At 41.7% G+C, this 21,414-nt stretch overlaps 1 protein-coding gene across 7 annotated transcripts in view; it reads right to left on the bottom strand.

The window, feature by feature from the left end:
* GTF2I (general transcription factor IIi) overlaps positions 1-21,414 on the bottom strand; it is a 101,436-nt gene that overhangs the window by 31,255 nt on the left and 48,767 nt on the right. For 6 of the 7 annotated variants that reach the window (XM_090026602.1, XM_090026605.1, XM_090026603.1 and 3 more), the window contains 11 exons: positions 20,867-20,929; positions 18,444-18,545; positions 15,162-15,227; positions 11,920-12,103; positions 10,410-10,468; positions 9,098-9,169; positions 7,118-7,301; positions 6,784-6,842; positions 3,659-3,730; positions 1,195-1,378; positions 473-531 (listed from right to left, as the gene is read on the bottom strand). In XM_090026602.1, coding sequence (XP_089882728.1) covers positions 473-531; positions 1,195-1,378; positions 3,659-3,730; positions 6,784-6,842; positions 7,118-7,301; positions 9,098-9,169; positions 10,410-10,468; positions 11,920-12,103; positions 15,162-15,227; positions 18,444-18,545; positions 20,867-20,929 — 1,104 coding nt within the window. The remainder of the gene's footprint in view (positions 1-472; positions 532-1,194; positions 1,379-3,658; positions 3,731-6,783; positions 6,843-7,117; positions 7,302-9,097; positions 9,170-10,409; positions 10,469-11,919; positions 12,104-15,161; positions 15,228-18,443; positions 18,546-20,866; positions 20,930-21,414) is intronic. The other variant, XM_090026604.1, reaches the window with a different exon arrangement.

Raw genomic sequence — 21,414 nt, 5'->3', positions numbered from 1 at the left:
GCAACCCAGGCAGCACTGCTGGGGGGAGCCTGCCCCCCAGCCAAAACACCTAGCAGGGAACAAGTGCACTGACCAGCAGAACTGGAACTCTGCTGGCTGCTCAACTGGAACACATACTCCCCACCTGGTCCCACCAATCACCTGGCTGGCAGGACCCAACAGGAGCAGCCCCAGGTCCTGGACACAGCTGCTCCCTTCCAACTTGTGCCAATTGGCTGATAAGATGCCAAAGGCACCCCATACCCAGTCCCTTAATCCTGAACCAGGCAGGAGGCAGCAATACTAGGTACACTGACAATGCACTGCTGGGCAGACTATCAAGAATCCAGGCAACTTGTTCACACCCCCTCCCCCCATCCTTTCCCTGTATGCTTATTTTTTTGCGTTGGGAAAAGGGGCATTTCCTGACACAAATGTAATGCCTTTCATGGGCTGCTGAGTTCAAGGCAGCGTATAATGCTTAGCCACTTACCTGTAGTGTTTATTTTACTAGCCAATCCAGGAGGCAAATAGGAAGTGACAAGCTCTGGCCTAAAAATTAAACAAAATGTAAGACAGAATGCAACCCAGTAAATGACAGGCAAGAAAAGAACGGAAATATCTGCAAATCTGTTGGGATTCAGGAAAGCACACAGTGGACAAAGTCTGTTTCTGCATCATAAACCACAGGAGTGTCTCTATATAATGTAATACAATGGTGTCAAACATACAACCTGCAGGGCTCCCAGAGGGCCTGGGGCCTGTTGCCAAATTCCCAGCTACAGAGCCCCAGAGGGCATGCATGCTGACTGCATGAAACCCATGCGGCCACCACCAACCCTGGAGGCTCCCTGGCATCAGGATCCAGCCTGGGAGTCCAGGTTATTTTGACACCCATTATGTAGTAGACAGTGTTAAAAAAAGTAAAGCTACATATTAAGGTAACTTACTTTTTGTATTTATTCATGGAAACACACATCTTTAGAACACAAGACTATTGCTTTCCCCAAGGTATACGCTGCCTACTCACTTACATACCCAATTTAATGACATTTAAAAAAGGAACACCTATCATTTTGGGAGAGAAAAGTGCATGTGCAAAATTATTCACTGTGCTTTAATGAAAGAAAAGCTTTAGGTAGCACTTTGAGCCCAAATCCCCAGGATGATTTTTAAGTAATCTTAGAAATCAGCAGCAAAACAATGCAAACTTACTTTTTAACAACAAATTTGATCTTGCCACTGCCACGGACAATTCTCTCAAGGCGTGGAATGCCAAACCACGTGGGACTTCGGAAAGGGATTCCTTCTGGCAAGCCTTCAACGTACAAGTACTCGGGGTTTGACTCAAATACAGGATAGGGAACTTTCACCGCCTCCGAAAGCCCTAGGGCTTGGGCTGAAAATAAAAATGCAATGATGATTTACAGGCTCAGAGGAGAGTCATTTCATTCCAGTTGTTAAATTTAGCTGTTTTATTGCTGCAGCAGCATCTCCAATCAAAAACATAAAGCAAGCATGAAAGGAAAAGATGGAAAACAGCTTTTCCACCACCATTCCACGTCTTGGAATCACTGCCTGCAGCAAAGGTATGAGTCCAGGTCTGCAGTGTCTTACACTCTGCTCCCTTCATCGAAAAGTATGAAAGCACTGTACATATTTGCGTATATATCACACAGCCCCATTTTGCAGTTGAAGAAGACGGAGGCACGAAGTGCCGTTGTGACTTGCTCAATTCTCAAAATATGCTCACTGCAAAATAAAGTTCAGAATTCATAACTCCCACACAGGTGGCTCTGATAATTTTAATGTTTGGTTTAGTTTACTGTGCAACAGTATACCACTCCTTTTACAGGAGGCCGTTTTAAAACAGCATTATAAAGGATCCGGGTTTTCTGTTGTAGCATGAACTGAACTAATGTAGCTGATGTTAACTTACAGTGTAATAACAGTGAACTATAACCATGTTAGTCTTGGCCTGTAAGCAACTTGAAAGCTCCATTTTTTTATCCTTCTGCTCGACACAGGTGAACAAACTTTGCATAGCCTTTATGTATGAGTGTGTGTAAAAGGGTGAAAGGTGAGAGAATGGCAGAGAGATGGGAGGAGAAGATTTAACTGTTTATGTAAGCAACAAGGTGCCAAATGTAAGTTACCAGTCAGTAAACTAATTAATAAATGGCTGGAAAATCCCTTTTAAGCCTAGGGCACAAAGAAGATAATAAGGAAAAGGAATGTACCCACCCTGCCAGATGGGCAGCAAGAACACTCCAAGGCTGAGATAAGATGAAGGCAAAAAAAAAAACCAACCGCAAAAAACAGAAGCTGGGTATGGAAAAACCCCAAGGTACTGAAACAAAGGATGATGATCCCTATGAAAGAACACTTTGAAAATGCCAAATTGGGTGAGTCTCTTTCTCTACTGCTGTTTCATTGGAGCACAGATGTACCTGTTCACCCCACTCCAGCTGTTACCTTCAAATCATCATCATCTACTCAATTAGACCAGGTTGGCCACCCTGGGCTGATATTGAGCAACTACTGCTTGTAACTATATCTGGTGTATGTGCAGATTAAATGGTTGGGGTGGGAGTCGGGGTGTGTTTGTATGAATGGTGAATTTCCCTTGCAGGCTGGCAGAGTTCCAGCCTGCAAGGGGCTGGTGGGAATGGGAGGAGGGTGGTCAGACGGGATGCCATTTGCATGTGCGTGCTCACACATGCACAATGCAGTCAGGCAGCCTAGACAGCATCACCTGCGGGTAAGTCAGGGGATAGAGAATTGAGGCCCCCATAGCGAGCGAGGGAATTGAGCAGGGCTGAGACTGGGGGTGGAGGTGCTGTCCGCTAGGGCAATATGTGGGACTTGGGGCCAGAACACGTGGCTTCAGGGCCCAGGAGGCAAGCGGAAGAGAGCCATGGGTGGCTTGCCCGGGGGGGTGGGGCGCAGCAGTAGGGGACGGCTGGCTCCCCGCCACTGCACACATTCCCAGGGAAGGGTATAGGGCCATGCCCGCCCAGATTTGTGCACAGGGCAGGCACAGACTGCCCTCTGTGGGCTTGGGGTTCCCTACCCTGAGGCCTCTGCAGCCTAGCGGGCAGCAGGTGGCACAGCTGGGTGGGGAAGGTCACTGTCACCACCAAAAGCCCCACGCCACCATAGCGAGGCAGCCCCTGCCCTCCCGGCAGGAGTGGGGGTGGTGACACAGATTTGTGCCCCTCAGAGCTGCCAGGTGGGCAGGGGGCACCTCCCTACAGTGGTGTGTAGCTCATACTGGAGGCACTGAGCCTCCCTGCCTCACCAGATTTTGCCCACTCAGCTACAAAGGAAGCCTGCAGCGGGCTCCACTCCAGCTACAGACTCCCCAAGCCTCCACTCCAGCCATGCCACCCCTGGGGGAAGGGGGGCCAGGCTCTGCACTCCATTGCAGGAGCCGCCATCTCCCACGGGCAGCAGCTGGGTCTTGGGCGGCACTGCTGTTGGTAGCGGGGGGCTGCATACTTAGGTCCCTGACCCCATGGCACTATATAATGCATATTTTAAATCATGGAAAAAAAATGTGAATTTGGGTTTTTAGTCAGAGAGTTGGCATTTTTAAAATCAGACAATTTGCAATTTCTAAACGGAGAAAACCAGAATCCTGACTATAAAGACAGTTTATAGTCAAGGTTGAACTTACCAAATTTCATATTAAATATTTCTTCTACCTGCTTCCTTAGTTTTGTGATTCTGACATTCCAGTCTTCTTTGACTAAAATTCAAAAATAAATGCACGTTATTGATTTGTACCAGATTACTAGGAGAAAGCAGTACTCCTAAGTATTTCTTTCATAGCTAGAATCTGTAAACTGTGTATGCAGATTTTTTTCCTACTCTCCAAGCAAATAATCATATTTTGTGCATAAGGGCTTGCATGTGTATTGCTTCGTAATGGTAATTGAAATGACATGCATAATCCCCTGCGTATACTGACTGCAACATATATTTTAAACGTGATTAAAAGTTTCAATCACTTTGTCCCAAGTGGGCAAATTTATCCTTCAGCGCCTTCCGATTGCAGGAAGGAATTATTTTAGTAGCTTTGATACAGGTGAAAATGTTAATGGATTTCAGCACACAAAAAGAAAAAAGAAAATATTTAGAACAGAACACAAATATTTATGGAGCGTTTTGTTCTATATTTTGATTACCATAAAAAATCCTTTTCAATCCTGCTTTTACTATAAATGAAAGTCACTGACTAGAGAATCAGCCAGCTGCCCGTGTGCTAACTTGGACCCAAGGAGAAGGCAGCAGCAGGAAACAAGAATAAGAATTTCATATATACCCTTTCATTTTATTCCACAACAAACTGTAGAATTCTAACACTTGATCAATCACAACTGTTAAGGGAAGTTAACAGTCATTGAAACAGCAAAGGTACAAGTTTAACACAGGACTGAGGTAGGCCCAACATCACAAGTTAACAAATTATCTGACCAGTTCTACTTCCAACTCCTTCAATTACAAAAACAAGGAATGTTAATACTTGCCATCATTCATGGCATACATTAATTTTCCCCACACATGCCCCAATCTGTTACCACACATCTTTACAAGGCATTTGCACTGCCAGGGCTCTAATAGGAGGAACAGAAATAGACTAAAGAGTGTGTATTTTTTATCTTCCAGCTCAAAAGGCACATGTAGCACAAAAAAATCAAGTTGTTTGCCGACTCAAAGAGATATTTTACAGCCAAACAGACCCCATTGCATTAGCCCAAAGCATACCTGGAGATTTAAAATATACACACACATTCCCCCAACACACACACACACACACACACACTGGCCTGTGCAGTACCTCTTCCTACTGGTCCTTAAATTACTTCACAGAACTAGAATCTCTTGCATTAAAAAAAAACGAACAAACTGATATGAGTGTTCTGAAATGTAGTCTTCTTTAACAAGAACTGTGACCCTGATAGGGCAGATGTTTCCCAGGTATGCCTCAGGACTAAAAGGCCAGGAAATAATTCTAGATCCAGTTGTTTTCATTGCATTGCAAGCTTAACATAACATTTTTTCTGATCTTATTAAGTCTTACCTTATTCCCTGGATACTAGCACAGGTAATGCTTTGTAAGTACTGACAGCACCAGACCTTTTCCTAGCAGCTGACAACAGATGTAATAACCAAGGAGAAATCAGCACGTCATTTTGAACTTTTTAACTGGTTGCTTTTTTAAGTAGTGATTGCCACTTGCCAGTTCTCCCAGTATGATGCTAATCAGAGATGGAGTATTTTACTGATACTGTTCAGACTTACTGTTACAGGTCTGTCAGCCTGCCAGTTATGTTGTACAGTAGAACAAGCTGGAGCTTTGGCAACTTCATCAACTTGTAAAAGAACGATGGTAGACAAACATGGCACCACTGACCTTATGATCCCAGCACATTTAATAGTCTTTAATAAATTAAATGGTGCAATGCTGCCATCTGGAAGATCCTGCACCCCTCGCGGGTTTGCTGAGGCTAAGAGAATTCTATTCCTAAAGGTTCTCATTCCCAGCCCATCAGCACAGCAGCTGAGCAGTCAAAAAAGTGCCACAGGCAACATGACTAACATGATTCAGTTCTCTCTTGCTCTCTTTTTCTGCGTGGGTGAAAACATTTTTGGTTCCCCAAGTCACACGCCACTTATCCAAAGTGTGTGCCAATAGAATGGAATATAAGAGGCCACAGTTCTTAGTCCTGTGTTATAACCACTCAAGGGCTCATGTTCTTCAATGAAACAGCCAGGTCTGAATTACATGCTGTATATAGCAAGAAAATGATTAATGAACATTTAAGAACATCTGTATTGCCATTTCCAGGTAGTCTCCTTGCTTCAGGTATTTAAAAAAAAAAAACCAAAGAAATCCTGAAAGATTTATCTGGATTTTTTCCTTCACTCAAAGAGGTCAAGAGAATGCCATAAACAATTAAGGTGCTGATCCAAAGTCCAACCAAGACAGAAGCTCATTGACTTCAGTGGGCTTTTGAACAGGCTCTAATAGTTGTTCTTGGCCACTGAAGTTTTCCTACGTCTTAAAACAGATCCGTTTCGTTTCGAATGCCCTCAGAGATTAGCTAGCCACCATCCATGATATTTTATAACAGTGAGAGCCAACTTTTTCGGCACATATGCCACAAATTAAGCCCCGTGTCCTCCCTGAGTGCCACACCGATCTCCCTTCCCCTGCCTGATCTGTTGTTCTGGTTTCTGCTCCCTGCCCTATATGTGGCTTGCTACCTGCTCTCTCTCCAATCTGTCACGTGCCACACATGCAGGTTGTGCCACTTAAGGCAACATGCCACAGGCCGATCATCCCTGCTTTAGAAGATCTTCAATTATGTCCATGCTAGTCTTTTAGAAACCTCACAGAAAGTACACCAGCTCCGCATCACCACCGGACCAGGACATACTGCTCAAAATTTGCTTCCTGCTTCCAGCAGCTCCCCCTAACCCTCAAGCTGTCCCCATGCACCCGGTTAAGCAAAGCAAAGAAGGTTAAATTTCCTTTCAATTAAAATATATTATCAAAGAGAGTGGAAAACATCTTGTAGGTAATTTCTAATCAAACAAGACATTAAAAATTCCTTCAAGTTAAGTGCAGGTACATTAGTTAAAAGAATTTCTCCCATATTTATACAGGTTGAGCCATTTTTTCATGCACAGACTTCATGAAAAAAATCATTCTGGTGGTGGTATTCCATGATACAGGTGTTTGGATATGATATAGGGAAAGCTAAGGAGAAAACTTGCATGCAATATGCATCTTACCTGGCGTATTTGATCTCGGCTGAGTAACTTCTGTTGGACTGAGAGTTAGTAGTTCTGGCCTGTAATTAAATGCAGATAACCCAACTGTTCATGCAGTTTCTAAATGATAAGCTCTTTCTGTCTAATGAATCTACATTTTGATTTTAATATTACTTATTTCACATTGCCATCAACCCAGGCAAGGTACTATATGCATATACAAGATTTCTGCCCGAATCTGACACCAGTAATCTTTGTAGTTCACAAATACTTGGCTTTACAAAGCTGAAGGCTTGCTTTGTGATCTCCTCAGTCTCTTGCTTTTTTCATTTTATGCCTTAAAATGGTCACCCACCTTTTGATTATAAATTTTATTCTGTTGCCCACTTGAATGATTTTCTCCAGCCGAGGAATTCCATACCAGGACGGGCTCCTAAACGGAATGTTCTCAGGAAGACCTTCTACGTAGAGATCGTTGGGGTGCGCTTCAAACTTCTGATATGGTACAGCCTTAGGCTCGGTGCTGCCCAGTGCCTCAGCTGTCGGAACAAAAAAATTCAACATGATGAATCCAATGACTGATCACTTCAGATCATATTTCTATAAAAATGCTGCCACTTTTCTGGGCCATTATGTTAATCAATGCTTGAAGATGTCACAGCACAGAATATTCAAATTCACTGAACTCCAAAGTTTTAAGACACTCAAAACGGGATGGCTCAACAAGGGACACTCTCTCATTCTTCCTGAGAAACTCAGGGCAATCAGCTAGTTATTTTAGGTACCCACACGTGAATGCACAGAGCCTGAGAAACAAACAGGAAGAACTGGAAGTCACTGCACAGTCACAGAACTATGACATGATTGGAATAACAAAGATGTGGTGGGATAGTCTCATGACTGGAGCACTATCATGGACGGGTAAACTGTTTAGGAAGGATAGGCAGGGAAGGAGAAGGAGAAAAAGATGCTCTGTAGGAGTTGCACTGTATAAAGCCGGAGATCGGTCTGTTGAAAAAGTTTCTGCGTTAGGGTCAGAGGGAAAAGCAACAAGGGTGATGTCATGGTGGATGTCTGCTATAGACCACCAGACCAGGATGAGGCTTTCTTCAAACAGCTAGCAGAAACTTCCCAATTACAGGCTCTGGTTCTCAGAACAATCCAGTGCACCAGTACAGCGACTGGCTGGCTAAGCAGCAGCACTGCAGAAAAGGAAAAGTGGAAAAGAAGCCAAGGCTGCTAATGGCACACCAGGCTGCATTGGTAGGAGTGCTGCCGGCAGATCAAGGGAAGCGATTATTCTCCTCTACTGGACACTAATGAGGCCACATCTGGAGTACCGTGTCCAGTTTTGGGCCCCACGCTACAGAAAGGATGTAATCAGAAAGAGTTCAGCGAAGATCAACCAAAATGATTAGGGGGCTGGGGTACATGACTTCTGAGAAGAGGCCTAGGGAACTGGACTTATTTACTTTAGAGAAGACTGAGAGGAGATTTAACAGCAGCCTTCAACTACTTGAAGGGGGGTTTGAAAGAGGATGGAGCTAAACTGTTCTTGGCGGTAGCAGATAACCAAACAAAGAGCAATGGTCTCAAGTCGCAGTAAGGGAAGTTTAGGTTAGATATTAGGAAACGATCTCTCACTAAACGGGCAGTAAGATACTAGAACAGGTTACCCAGAGCGGTTGTGGTATCTCCATCCTTGGAGATTTTTAAGACAGGGCTAGATAAAGCCTGGGCTGGGATGATCTAGTTGGAGCTGGTCCCATTTTGGGCAGGAGCCTGGACTAGATGACCTTTAGACATCCCTTTCAACCCTAATTTTCTAAGATTCTATGCTTCTACTTTCTCGTATTATTTTTCATCAGGTAGCCAGCACGCAGGGCCAGATTAATATCAATGGACCTGCACAGGGGGAGTCAGAGCAAGATGTAGCCCAGAGTTTGAAACTATTTTAATACACTACCACACTAAGTTTGGTTTTGGGGTTTTTTATTCATTCGTTATTATTACAGAGCTTCATGTTCCTTAAGCTGGAGGAAAAAGTCATCTGCAAGTATTCCAATATTCATCTTAGGAGGGCCACAGTGAATGAAGTGGCACATAAAAGTAACTTGTAGACTGTGAATTTGCCCCAAACAAACAAAAAGAGCACTAAAAAAATCGTTTTCTCTCTCTCAACTTTCAGAATTTCAAGTATCTGCAAAGCTTTCCTTCTTCAGAAGTCTCATCCATTTGTATCCCCAAAGGGCCTTCTTACAGATACCCAAGACTAAATCTACCTACAAAAAATAAAATCCATGCAAAAAAGCTAAAATTCTAGAAGCGCACTTACCAAATTTCTTACAAAAAAGCTGATCTACCATCTTTCTTAACTTGGTGATTCGGGCATACCATTCTTCTTTCACTATAATAAACAGTAACACAGAACAAAAGATAACATTCCTTAATTGTGTCCATTAATTACAAATCTGTAAACTCAAGTGACAACAAGAACTGTATTGTTATTAGTCTTCCCAACCCCAAGGGTTTCATGAGACTCATAATATTCACACTAATTGAATTATAAAACACATCAAAAAAAAAAAAAAAAAGAGGACAATTTTAAGCATCACAGAAATAAGAATGGAAGTATGTTTAGCATACTGCCACCTATTAAGTCCCTATAACAACTCAGATTCAGTCTTGCAAGGCTGTTAACAATTTTAGGGCAGTTGGTAACTTAGCGCTGCAGGAGAAATGGCATACCTGCGTACAAACAGTCAAGGATGAAACAGTATCCTCAACTCTTACCTGCTTTACTTCTTTTAGACCCTTAGTGTTTGGTTTTAATATAACTTCTTAACATCTGATTTTCTTTACACAGTAGCCTATGGCCACATGGAACATATGTAAGGTGCACCATTATAGTTTCTTAGTCCTCGGCTCCCTGCACTCTGGAATTCTCCAATATTTATTATTAAAAGTTCTTTATTGATTCTCTTAGTTCACAGTTGACAAAAAGCATCTGGGAGATAGGAGGACACATCTAGATGCTACCACAGCTTCAAACTGCAAATTAACTTTTTTCCACAGCAAGCCCTACTCTTCCAACTTTTGAGAAAAAATTAATTGGAAAAAAATGAATGAGGATTATAACGAAGATACATGTTTGTATTCTCGACTGAGTGACAATTCCTAGCAACAGATTTAAGAACGGAAGCCAAAGAATGTGTTAGCATTTTTTTAGAATATATACTAGTAAAGAAAAAATAAAATCGTAAAAAATTAAAGCTTTTGCACAGCCATTAGATAACCAGCATCCGCATTATTATATTTTCCTACCTAACCCAATCTCGCATTTTTAGTGTGTACAACATTAATTCAAATTTACTAGGCCCCAAACAATTCTTTATCCACTAAAATGACCTAACTGTAGAAACTGACATCTTCTATTTCTACTTTCTAAACTTAATCAGGCGCTTGCCTTTCTAGATCAAACACTGTGAATAACTAATAACAGTTCCAAAAATATTCCCAGGAAGAGGACTTGAGACCACTCTACAGTACATGACCAGCAAATAATAGCGTGTACCAGAGCACGAAAGACGCTCAAGGTGCAAACCACTCAGACCCTCCAAAAGATGGCTCAAAAATGTACGTCTTACCTCCCGCAACTGGTTTGTCCAATGGTACATCTTCCCGTGTTGAATTCAAAAGCTCATGTCTGAAAGATTTTTTAAAAAGTAAATAGAACTATTTGTTACAGATCTAGGTTTAAAAACCACATTCAGGATCTGCCACATATTTCTAATTAATACCAACACTGGTTTACTCCTACAGCTTCTGGCTATATCTACAACAAGCTTTTTTGTTAAAATATGCTGATTTTGTCAAAGGAGATATGACAATTTCTAAAGTCCAGAATATAGTCCTCAGTCACTTCCATGGAAATAGAGGAAGAGCTCCAAAATAAATATCTGACTTTTTGATCTGAAAGTGGATATTTTACCACAATGACTGGTTGCAGATAATTTCAAATACCTTTTGTTCCACGCTAGAACAAAGACAAACACTAAATACAAAGAAGAACTGCTGTTCTCTAACTCACTCTAGTTATCAAGCATAATAGAAGATGCAAAAAAAAGTAAAAGGATTCCTGTACAGTATTAAAATCTGAGGACTAAGACCATTTTGGAGAAAAACAGGGCCCCTGGCACATTTTAAATTTAATGCCGCAATGAGATCCGTTCCCCAATGCCAATAATTACACCTCCTGCCATGCCACCAGTGCCAGGAAGGAAGCACGATTCCTGGGATTGGGGAAAGCCATTCCTACTTAACTTGCTACACGGCAGATTTCACAAAAAGCACACAATCTGGGATAGTCTGCATAATTAACAAAAAATGTAATAAAGCGGGAGTCAGCAATCCTCACTACCAGGAGGGGGAAGGCACCAACTGGTGGGGCAGCAGACAAGATTGTAGCTGTCCCCTACTCCTTCCCCACACCCCGTTGCCAGGGTTTTTCCATCAATCAGTGCTGAAAGTAGGGCCACAGGAAGGGCAGCCAGCTCTCAAGGTGGAAGCTGCCACTTTACCCCTCCTCCCCCTAGGTCTCTCTGCCATCAATGAAATGCCCATGAAATCAGCTCCACATGCCACAAGCGAGCTGCAAAAAACCCTTCTTGCCATGATTTAGGTAGGTCCCCAGTAATCATCAACCCCACTCCAGACAGCCCCGAGCCCAATTCAAGATCCAGGGATCAGGGCCAATAATCAGCTGATAATCAGGACCAATCATCAGCCCCAACCTCAGACAGTCCTGGGTCTGGCTCACCCATGAGGGTGAACTGTCACAGCCCCATGCCTGGCCACTCTGTTTGGGTTGCTGGATGTAGGGGAACAAAGGAGTCACATCAAACTACATCTAACGAGGATCTGGTCCATCAAATTAAATTAACTTCCTACTTAACGATAACATATTTGTGACATCACACCTATGCTTGGATAGTTTTTAACAAGGCTCAATAACTAAGCTGAGCAACACGGCACACTAGAAATTATTACTTTGTAGCTCTGGCAAGGAGTAATCTATTGGTAGAAACCAATCATCACATTCTCAGGGACAGATCACACTACATACAAAATAGTGGTAACAAATGCAAAGCTCCTTACTTCTTAATCACAAACCGTATCCGCTCCTTTGCCAGTAGTATCCTCTCAAGACGAGGGATCCCATAGGTGGAGGGCCGTCGGAAAGGAATTCCTTCTGGCAATCCTTCTACATACAAGTCTTCAACGTGTGATTGGAAGAGCGGATATGGGATAGACACTGGACCTTTTGCTTTTATAGCTTGAGCTTTAAAGTAAAGGAAAAATAAAACCATTAGCATACCTACCTAACCTATTTGCTTAGCACCAACTGAAATAATGCAAAAGCAAGCATACAGGCATTAAACACTTTTTTATCACTTCTAAATGTGTAATCATTTTATTTTGCAATTTATTCTTTCAACATATGCTTTAATAAGAACCTCTCCAATTCACAGTAAGTTATGTAAAAAAGGTGGGGGGGGGGGGGGTCTCCTCTTTCCCCAGAATCTCAGTGAAGGGTTTATAACAGACGGCACCTGTTCACATTACTTTGGATTTGCGTACTAATACATCGTGCAGCGTCAAGAATTGTTCTACGTAGCAGCTATGAACTTTGGTAGTGTGCTTATTTGTGTACAAGACTCAGGAACACAATAAATCTGTAGGTCTTTAAAGTGAATTAATAAAAGATCCACCATAGGCAAGAAATTAAGTTGTTGATGAGGCAGTCAGAATATTTCCTTTATGGCCAAAGCCAAAAAAAGGGACTGTAGTAATGAAATCTGAAAAGTGAAAAGAAAACTGCATTCACCTAGAAAATCTGCTCAATACACTTTTACAAACAGGACATTAATCACATCCATATACCCAACTAGTAAACACTGGAGAACAGCGTAATGGTCTGCAAATGCCAAGTGGGCTAGTTGCTTTGTATTCATAATGGTACACTGACTAAACCCCAACCAACCAGAACTCTGTTACTGACTGATCTGTAAGTAGTTTGGTGAGTTTTATTGCATGTGGTCTTGCTATGAAAATTGGATGCAAGTTAATTGAGGAAGCTTTGAAAATACAGACCTCGGTTCATTTAGATCTGGGTAGTTCACACCCCATTTAAAATTGGCACTGAGATGCTGAATTAAGATCAGGCCACCGTTATTTGTGGCGCTTTGAATTCAAAACGGCACCACTTTGATCAGTTAGAGCTCACTGGCTATCCTATGCAGCTAAACAGAGAAGTGACACCCTTTGCAATAAAACACACAGCAGACAGACAGCTGGTGCATCTCACTTCAGCTATCTGCTATGCTGTGAAGACCGCTGGATACTCTGCAAATCCTCATTTTCACAGGGAGATTAAGGAACTTACCCCTGTGGAGAACACGGGTTCTACCGTTAGTCAAGTATTAGTCCTACATTCTGACGCAAGTTATAAAAATGTTAGGAAAAAAACTGCAGTCTAATGAAAAACACCGTTCTTACAGGCCCTAGCTGGAGTAAGGCAATAGAAACAAAGTCTGTAAGATTCAAGGAAACAGAACACATCGCATATTCACAATTAAATGCCATAAAATGAGCCTCGTGCCCTTCCCTGAAACTTTTCATGTGCATTAATCTCACAAGGGAACATTTATTAGACTTAGAGCTCTGCCAAGTTATCCAATGCTGAGGCCACAGTGCTCAGGAGGTAGTGCTAGATAAGTGCTGAGAAGCATCGCAAACCCAAGACAAGGAAGGAAGCAAGTTTTTGAGACCAGATGGCCACAGGGAAGCAGAGAAGAGGGTACGGGGGGGGGGGATATCACCAAATTCTGAATCACTACACAGCACCAAGAAAACCAACTTTTGAATGCCCCCTGGAATGCTGTCTAAATAAACAACAGATATATGTTTTTACAAGTGAAAATCTTCATTTTTCTTAAATCAATTAAATGTTTTAGCAGATTCTCTTATCTCCAGACAGAGCAAAGATCCCATTAGCAGTGCAGTCTGAAGTGATGCTTCCCAAGTTTGAAAGCTTACAATGCTTGGTACTTAAATACTAGTAGATTTTCATTTTTTTTTAAATTAAAGTCCACATTCATCAACCAAGGAATTGTTTTTACACTGCCTTTCATGATTACATTTACTTTACAGCAAAAACACAAAAAAAGATAGGTCTATCATTTACTACAGAGAGTTAAGCAATGATTTACCCATATAAAGTATCTTTCACTTAATGAACCTAAAGTGCTTGCATAATATTACAAACAGCAGACAAAGTTCTTGACATCCATATCTCCCATAGATAAGGTCACAGTTTAATTGACAAGCTACGTTGTCTCTCTGTCCTCCACTGAAATGTGGCCACCTCTAAAGAAGATGGAAGCAGAATTTATAGCATGCACCTGGCCCAACGTAACAAGTCAGGTAGAACAGCCCTGTAACTACTGAAATTATAAGAAACTTTTACACAGTCTGTAAGAAACTGCCCAATTCAAAACTAAGTGGTGCTACTAAGATCAAAACTGCTCTCTAGTATAACAAGTTATACTGTGGGTCAAATTCTCAACAGCTTTCATTCAGCATAGGTTGGTTTCAGCCAGGGCTGATTAAGGCCAGCTGAGAATGTGGTCCAGGTTACTTAATAGCTGGTGAAAACTTCAGTTCTGTGTAACATCACAGCAAAAAGGTATCAGAAATAAGCACAGTGGTTAAATAAAGCAACTGCCCTTGCTCAATGGAGGTCACTGATCTGCTCTCAGGCAGACATAAAAATACTGAAATGCACAAGATGTGGAAATCAGGCCCACAGTCTGATGCATGTGCTTCCTTCTCCCTTCAGAAGTTGCTGACAAATTTACCTAAGCAAACAACTATTGGTAAGCAAGCATCTACCGCCGCTCAAATGTAACGGATATAAAAAGACCATTTCATGTAAGGATGCCATTTAACGAAAGATCAATCACATTATGAGTAAAGCTTGAGCTTTCAATTATGGATGGCCAAATTTAACGTTAGAACTCTGGACGTTCAGGATGACGGATATAAAAGAAAAGAAAAAGAAAAGAAAGACAAGGAAGAAAAAAGAAAAATCAAGATTCACATTGAGGTGCCCAAATAAGGCATCAGTTTGAAAATACTAGCCAAAGTTTTTGTAAAAGGAGCTATTCCCCGCCGCCCCACCCCACCCCACCCCGGTTTTAAAGTCACATCTATTTAACCCCTTGATGCTGTCAGTCCTGGTGCTTTCTAGAACCAACAACAGGACGCATGCCAAGAAATTGCAACTTCCGGTCTCAAAGGGCTAGAGGAAACTGTTTGGAAGGGAGTTTAACACATACCATATTTTCTTTCAAATAATTCTTCAACCTGTTTTCTCAAGTCTGTAATTCGGGCATTCCATTTCTCTGAAAAGAGAAAAGGAGGACGGATTAGACAACAAACAAGACTGAGCTTTTTCACAAAAAGACTGCTCTACGACTGAATACTGGAATATGCAGTGCGCCTTTAGAGCTCACGTGCACGCAGATACTTGTTGGGGTCTGGCAGACAGTCTACATCTCAAGATTTAGGCATGTATTACCAGAAAAGGGGTGGGGCAGAGAAGGGACAGAATGAAATGCTTAAGATTACCTTCAAAACTTGTGCGATGTCAAACCAAGTTTAAAAAAATTAGAGCACAAAAAGTTAAACTAGAGTTAATCCAAAAGAGGGTTCTCTAACATCAGCAGCTCATACCACCATTGGGGGTAAAGCCAATTTGTGGTAGCTGTTGACAGTTCTCTATGTCTAGGGGCTTTTAAAAAACAAACCAACAAAAAACAACACTTCATTAGGGAAGCTTGATAAAGTTTATATTGGAGTACATCAAGTAGTTTTGGTGCAAATCTGTAAAGCTACAGAGGGCAGGTGCCATCCTCTTCCTTAGTCCAGCATTTGCCCAAATCTGGATGTTGGTCAGATTTGCTAAACAAGCACAAATTCTAAAAGAAGACGCAGAAGATCCAAATCCAACTGCGCGTTCCTTGGAAAACTGGATTTAACGGCAGCATTTTAACAGTTTTGGCTGGGTTTCTTCTAGAGTGTACCTTTGTTTCACAGATTTTAGTGTCAATGCCTTTAGGAAAAGGCTGTACCTGATGCCAAATGGCCTTTAGTGACAGTCTAATAAGCAAGAATGGAGAGCTCAAAAGAAAAATCAATCAATCAGGCTACACTGATACATTATACCTCCTTTTGCTGAAACACAGGTTTCAGGTTCAAGTCAATATTTTAACTTCATTTCAAAGTGAAGCTTCGTATGGGCATATATAGGCAACACACCATTCAGATGACATTTTTAAAGATTATAATGGATAAGCAACTCCTCTGATGTCAAGAAGAGGCTGCACTTCAAAGTTAGGCATGAATAAGGCCTTGTCTACATGGGAAAATTTTTTTGGAGTGTTGCATTAACACACAAAAGCGCTTTAGTCTAGTTGTCTGGCATCTCATCCTGCATTAAATTAACCGGCACGAATAAGAGTTAAGATCCCCGTGGACACATCTGTATTATTTATTCCGCTTCTGGTAGTCCTTGGGCTCCTCTTGCACACTGCACAACTCCTCAACCTGGATCAGCCTGTTTATCTGGATGCCCTCTACTGCTCTCAAGTCCTTTTGATCTGCTATCAATCCCTTGTTTAAAAGCTGACATGCAGCTAGGCTTGCAGCTTTGTAACTCTACCTTGTGGCACAGAGCCACACATTGTAGTCGTCATGGTCCCATACAGACCCAAGAGCATTGGGTGGGTAAGGGGAGGGAAGCCGGGTGCCACGTGCAACTCTCGGAGAGAGACGGAAGTGTGGTTATTAGACTCCCCAGCAGAAATCCATCTTTCACTGCATGGAAATCTCTCATGGGAATCCTTGCTGTAACCATGAGCTCTGGTGGATAGATGGACAGTTTTGGTAAGGAGAGCCTGGGAAAGACACTCAAACAACTGCAGACTGCAATCAGGAGGAAAAACTCCCAGACCATCAGCCATTTTGGGCAAAGCCTCTCACTACTTGCTTGGCTTCCATCTTTACCTTTAGCATCCTCAAAATGGCATCCACACAAGAAACTTTAAGCTGTCAAGAATTTATTTCCTTGAAATACTGAACAGAACAACCAGTGGCCAATGTGCTGCCACACCAGTCTGTGCGGTTCTCCTTCTCAGCCAATTTTATGATTCATCCCCTGGGATGGCAGCACTAGGAGTTAAACATCAACCACACTACAATTCAAGAACATTTATTTGCAAGGGCAGATGCAGGGGGGAAAAAAAAAAAAAGCAACCGAAAAAGTACTCTGGCTCACAGCGGGCATGTCTACACGACATGCTACGTTTCTGCTGTGACAAGCTAGTGACATACCATCGGCAGGCACTAACCAGGATGCCATTGCTTCTGCACACCAGCAACAAACTACTGTACAGTAATTCATTGCTACTGCACAGTAGGGTCGAAAACAACCCATCTGCTGCCGAGACTGCACAATACCAGCAGATACTGCGCAGTCAGGCACATGTGCAGACATTCCCAGTGTGATCAGTGCCCCAAGCTTTTACCTACCTTCACAGTTTATGAAGTAATTTGCCAAAATTAGGCTACAAAGACCTTTCAAAATATAGAGGGATATAAGACGACGTTCATACGGCTATATTAAATCTTCAGCTTTACTAATCCATTTGAAACCAGTTACTGAAAAAAAAATCTTTATTTTATTGTAATGCACTTCATGCTACTCCCTGTGAGTTAGATGCAGAATTCAATGCTAAGCTACTGCTTGAATTTGGTGCAAAGCAATACAGATTCCCTGGGGCAACCAGATCACCCTCAGCACTGCCCAGCAATGGGCATAACCCAGGGCACCGGGGGGGGGGGGTATATTTATACACTTTCATTGCAGCTATTTCACATTAGTCATAATGGAAGAGCACGAGCAAAAAAAAAAAAAAAAAAAAAAAAAAAATGCACAGCACACACACACACCCCCCACCAAAGAAAAACAAATAGAAAAACAAGCATCTTTTTCTGTGTGGGCAAAGCTGAAGCCAAGTTACCCACTGTAAAGGAGTCCCCCTGCTTCTTTCCCCAAGCATGATTCCCCCTCTTAGCACATTCTTGTTTCGTTTAAAATATCAAGAGGAATTGACTACAATCAGCTCCTGACCCAGGCTCTACAATTGTCCATTAAGCTAAAGTCAAAGTGCCTGCCTGGTTCCTTTATTTCCTTGAAAAAAAAAAAACCCAAATGAAAAAAAGTTAAGTTTGCTCCTACTTTATGCAATTACCTGGTTATCAGTGTTTAAACTGTTCAGCCTTGTTTCTTTCCACCTACTATAGCTGCTGAAGGAGTTAAACGCTACAAACTTGATAGGTCAAAGTTGTTCTTGTTAGATGATCATTTTACATACACCATTATGAACAAATGCAGGTAGCTTATAATTTTTGAATGGCGCTAATATTTCTACAGAGACAAAGCCTCTTTCACCACATCTCAAAGTCCCATAACTTGATCTTATCTAGTACCACTGAACAGCACAATTTTTCAGAAAGCAAAAGACAAGCAAAAGAAGATCCATCATTCTGAATCTTACCAAAATTGAACTCTCTCACTTTTCTTCTCCCAGTATTGGCTGCTTCATTTGTCGACTCCGTGTTCTTCGGTCTTTTGTTGGGTGGCAAGTAGTCGTCATCATCTGAAAACAAAGAAAGAAAACCTCACCAATGTTATTGCAAGGACTGCTGTTTGCCATGCTGAAAGTATTTTCAAATTCAAAAGTTCTAATTGCCTGTGTAAGGGCTCAAATTTGCCAACAAAAAAAACCCATTATGCGAGTAACTCAAAACACACTACCTGCTGGTATGTGAGCCGTTCATAGGAGCAAGAGTGCCAGCATGTGGCAAGATGTAGCAAAAGCAAGATTTAGGTCATGTTTTCCTGAAACAGATGTTCAACGTACCAAAAACCCAATAGTGTTCTGAACAGACACACTAGGCCAAAGTCGCAACAAAATACTTATTTACTTTACATATTTATGATCAACTGGAATTCATCTCACCCTTCTGTCTTGAAGCGTATTACCGGGCGCTGAAACATCATGACTTTACATATCACAAAGCAAATTCCACAGGAGTTTATGGTACTTTTGTCCCTGTGGAACTCAAGAGCTTTTCAGAAATCATTTCAAGCCAATATTACGCTAAAAAACCTACCATCTAAAGGTGGAATTTAATTCAACAAAAGCTCAGCAAATCTAGGGTTGTGCTCTACACCACTTTTAATTCCATAAGATTCACAGATGAAAAACATTAAAAATGGGGGGGGGGGGGGGGGGGGGGGGGGGAAGGCCCATTCAATTTCATTTCTGTGCTGCAGAAATCCCTTCTGGGGGAACTAGTTATACTAAACACACTTAAGCAAGCCAAAAAAAGTGAAAGCAGCTGATGGCCTCAGATTTTTACCTATCTGATGACAGAAGTTTAGTAAACCAACAAACAAGTCCAAGACTACAGCAGAACTGTAGTTTGTCCCCCCAGCACAATGATTTTAGCTAGGGAAACCTTTTCTGCTGGCAATGCCTCCAATCTAAGAGAGACAATTAAACTAAAGAAAAAAACTGAATCCTACCTCTTGCCTGGGATGGAAAAAGCTGAAAAGATGTTGGGAACCCCCTTACCTCTCTTTTGGGCTCTATACAAGCAGTCTCAATGCATTACAGCAGAGGACTTTAAAAGGTTTGTATTTTAAAAAGAGAAGCTTTAGAATATTTAAATCATCTGTTTCACTGCAATAATATCAGAATTATATATTACTGCTGGAAAAGTTTAAATGGCATCTCAACACATGTCAACTCCATCCTAAAAATGTACTGCACTGAAAGACCTAATTGCTGAGGCAATTATTTTGCTGGGTCCTAATCTTAGTTACTAAAGTGGCAGACATATAAGAAGCCCACCCAAAACACACTTTAGGTAACGGTAGTCCACCTAACTCAGTTTAAAAAGGGGGGGGGAAAAAAAGGCTAATTTTCAGCCCACGCAAAAGTAGCTTCAGTGATGCTCGATTACCATTGCAACCGTCTCACTGAACATATGGATGAAAAATATCAAAAGTAGTTACAACTGTTTTTTCTCTTCCCAAGTAATTTTAAATCAACATCAGACACATAGATTAAACTTTCCAATAACTTACTTTGGTACAGTCCAAGCTATTGATAAATAGGAATTCGCACATGAATGAAATCAGTTTAAAAATTCCAGTTTTAATTTCTGTAAGAATGAATGTCCCAAAACAACTTTTTAAAAATTCAACGTAATGAAGTGATAAAGTAATGACGCTCGTACTCTTACTGCTAGAAGCATACGTACAAAATACAATCATTCAAAGCCTAGCTTAATGGGTGCAATGAGTATGCTGTTTATACTGAACTTCTGACACAAAGCAGGCTTATGACAGTATGTTAATGCTGATGGACGATCACTGTTAGTTATCAGCAGGGATCCTTCAGATGCATTTCCAAAGGCAAAACATGGCATTTCCATTTTTTACAGAAAATTTTTAGAATTGCCAGAGGAAAAAAAAAGCTGACTGAAAAAAAATGCCGGCTCCTTAGTAGGAGCAAAAAGATCTCAAGCCACTGCAGCGGCCCACCTGGTAGGGATAAGCCACCAGCATGCAGGAAAGCAGCCAAGATGGTGGCCACCTGCTCCTCTCTCCACCGCTGATTGGCCAAGAGAGCTACCTGTTGTACAGCCCTGCCCTTCTCCACCAAACAGAAGCAAGGGGCAGGACTACCACCAGGCCCCCTCAGCCAACTGGTGTTGCGCGGGGCTCACCATGGAAAAATGTGGATTTTCAAGTTTCATCAGAGACTTAAAAAAGTTTTTTTACCGTGGAAAACTAGGATCCATGATTATCAGGTGAAAGAAAATGACACGAACACTCTATTAGCAATTGTAAAGGCTTTTATTGCCAAGAGAAGGCAAAATATTGCAATATGGAAGTTGAAAAACTCACCTTCAATGGTGACCTCAACTTCAGGGTCTTCACTTGTTTCAGAAGGGGCGTGCTGAGACGAATCTGAGGGGAAACAAACAACTTCTGAATAGCACATGCCACCTCAAGTACTCTCACCCCAAACAGTCAGCAATTTAAATGTTTAGACTGCTGCTTCTCAAAAAAGGCCCAACAGCTTCGATGCAAGTTTTAAATTCACAGAGTACACAAAGCGCAGAACAAAAGATACTTTTAACATAAGCCTTTAGACAAGGGAAAGGAAATGAGGATTATGCAGGCTACACTGCATGTGCACCAGTGCAGAGTCGGCATTAATGACGGTCGGAAATTCCTTATTCCAGGCTTAACGGGATTAATATAAATCATAAATATTTTCTCATTGTTATCAGGGATTACTGAAAATATAAACAAAGGCTTTCTCTCCCTCACAGATGCTTTATTTTCTCCATCATTCCCGTAATATTGTCAGACATGTACTGATTACATTACAATAATTTGCATAAGACTACAACATCAACAGTGACAGATGACAAACAGACCCAAACTGA

The sequence above is a fragment of the Crocodylus siamensis genome, chromosome 13 (genome assembly GCF_052110815.1).
Source record: "Crocodylus siamensis isolate JL-2025a chromosome 13, ASM5211081v1, whole genome shotgun sequence".
Lineage (NCBI taxonomy): Eukaryota > Metazoa > Chordata > Crocodylia > Crocodylidae > Crocodylus > Crocodylus siamensis.
The sequence above is the reverse complement of the archived record's forward strand: the minus strand, read 5'-3'. Positions and strand labels throughout refer to the sequence as shown.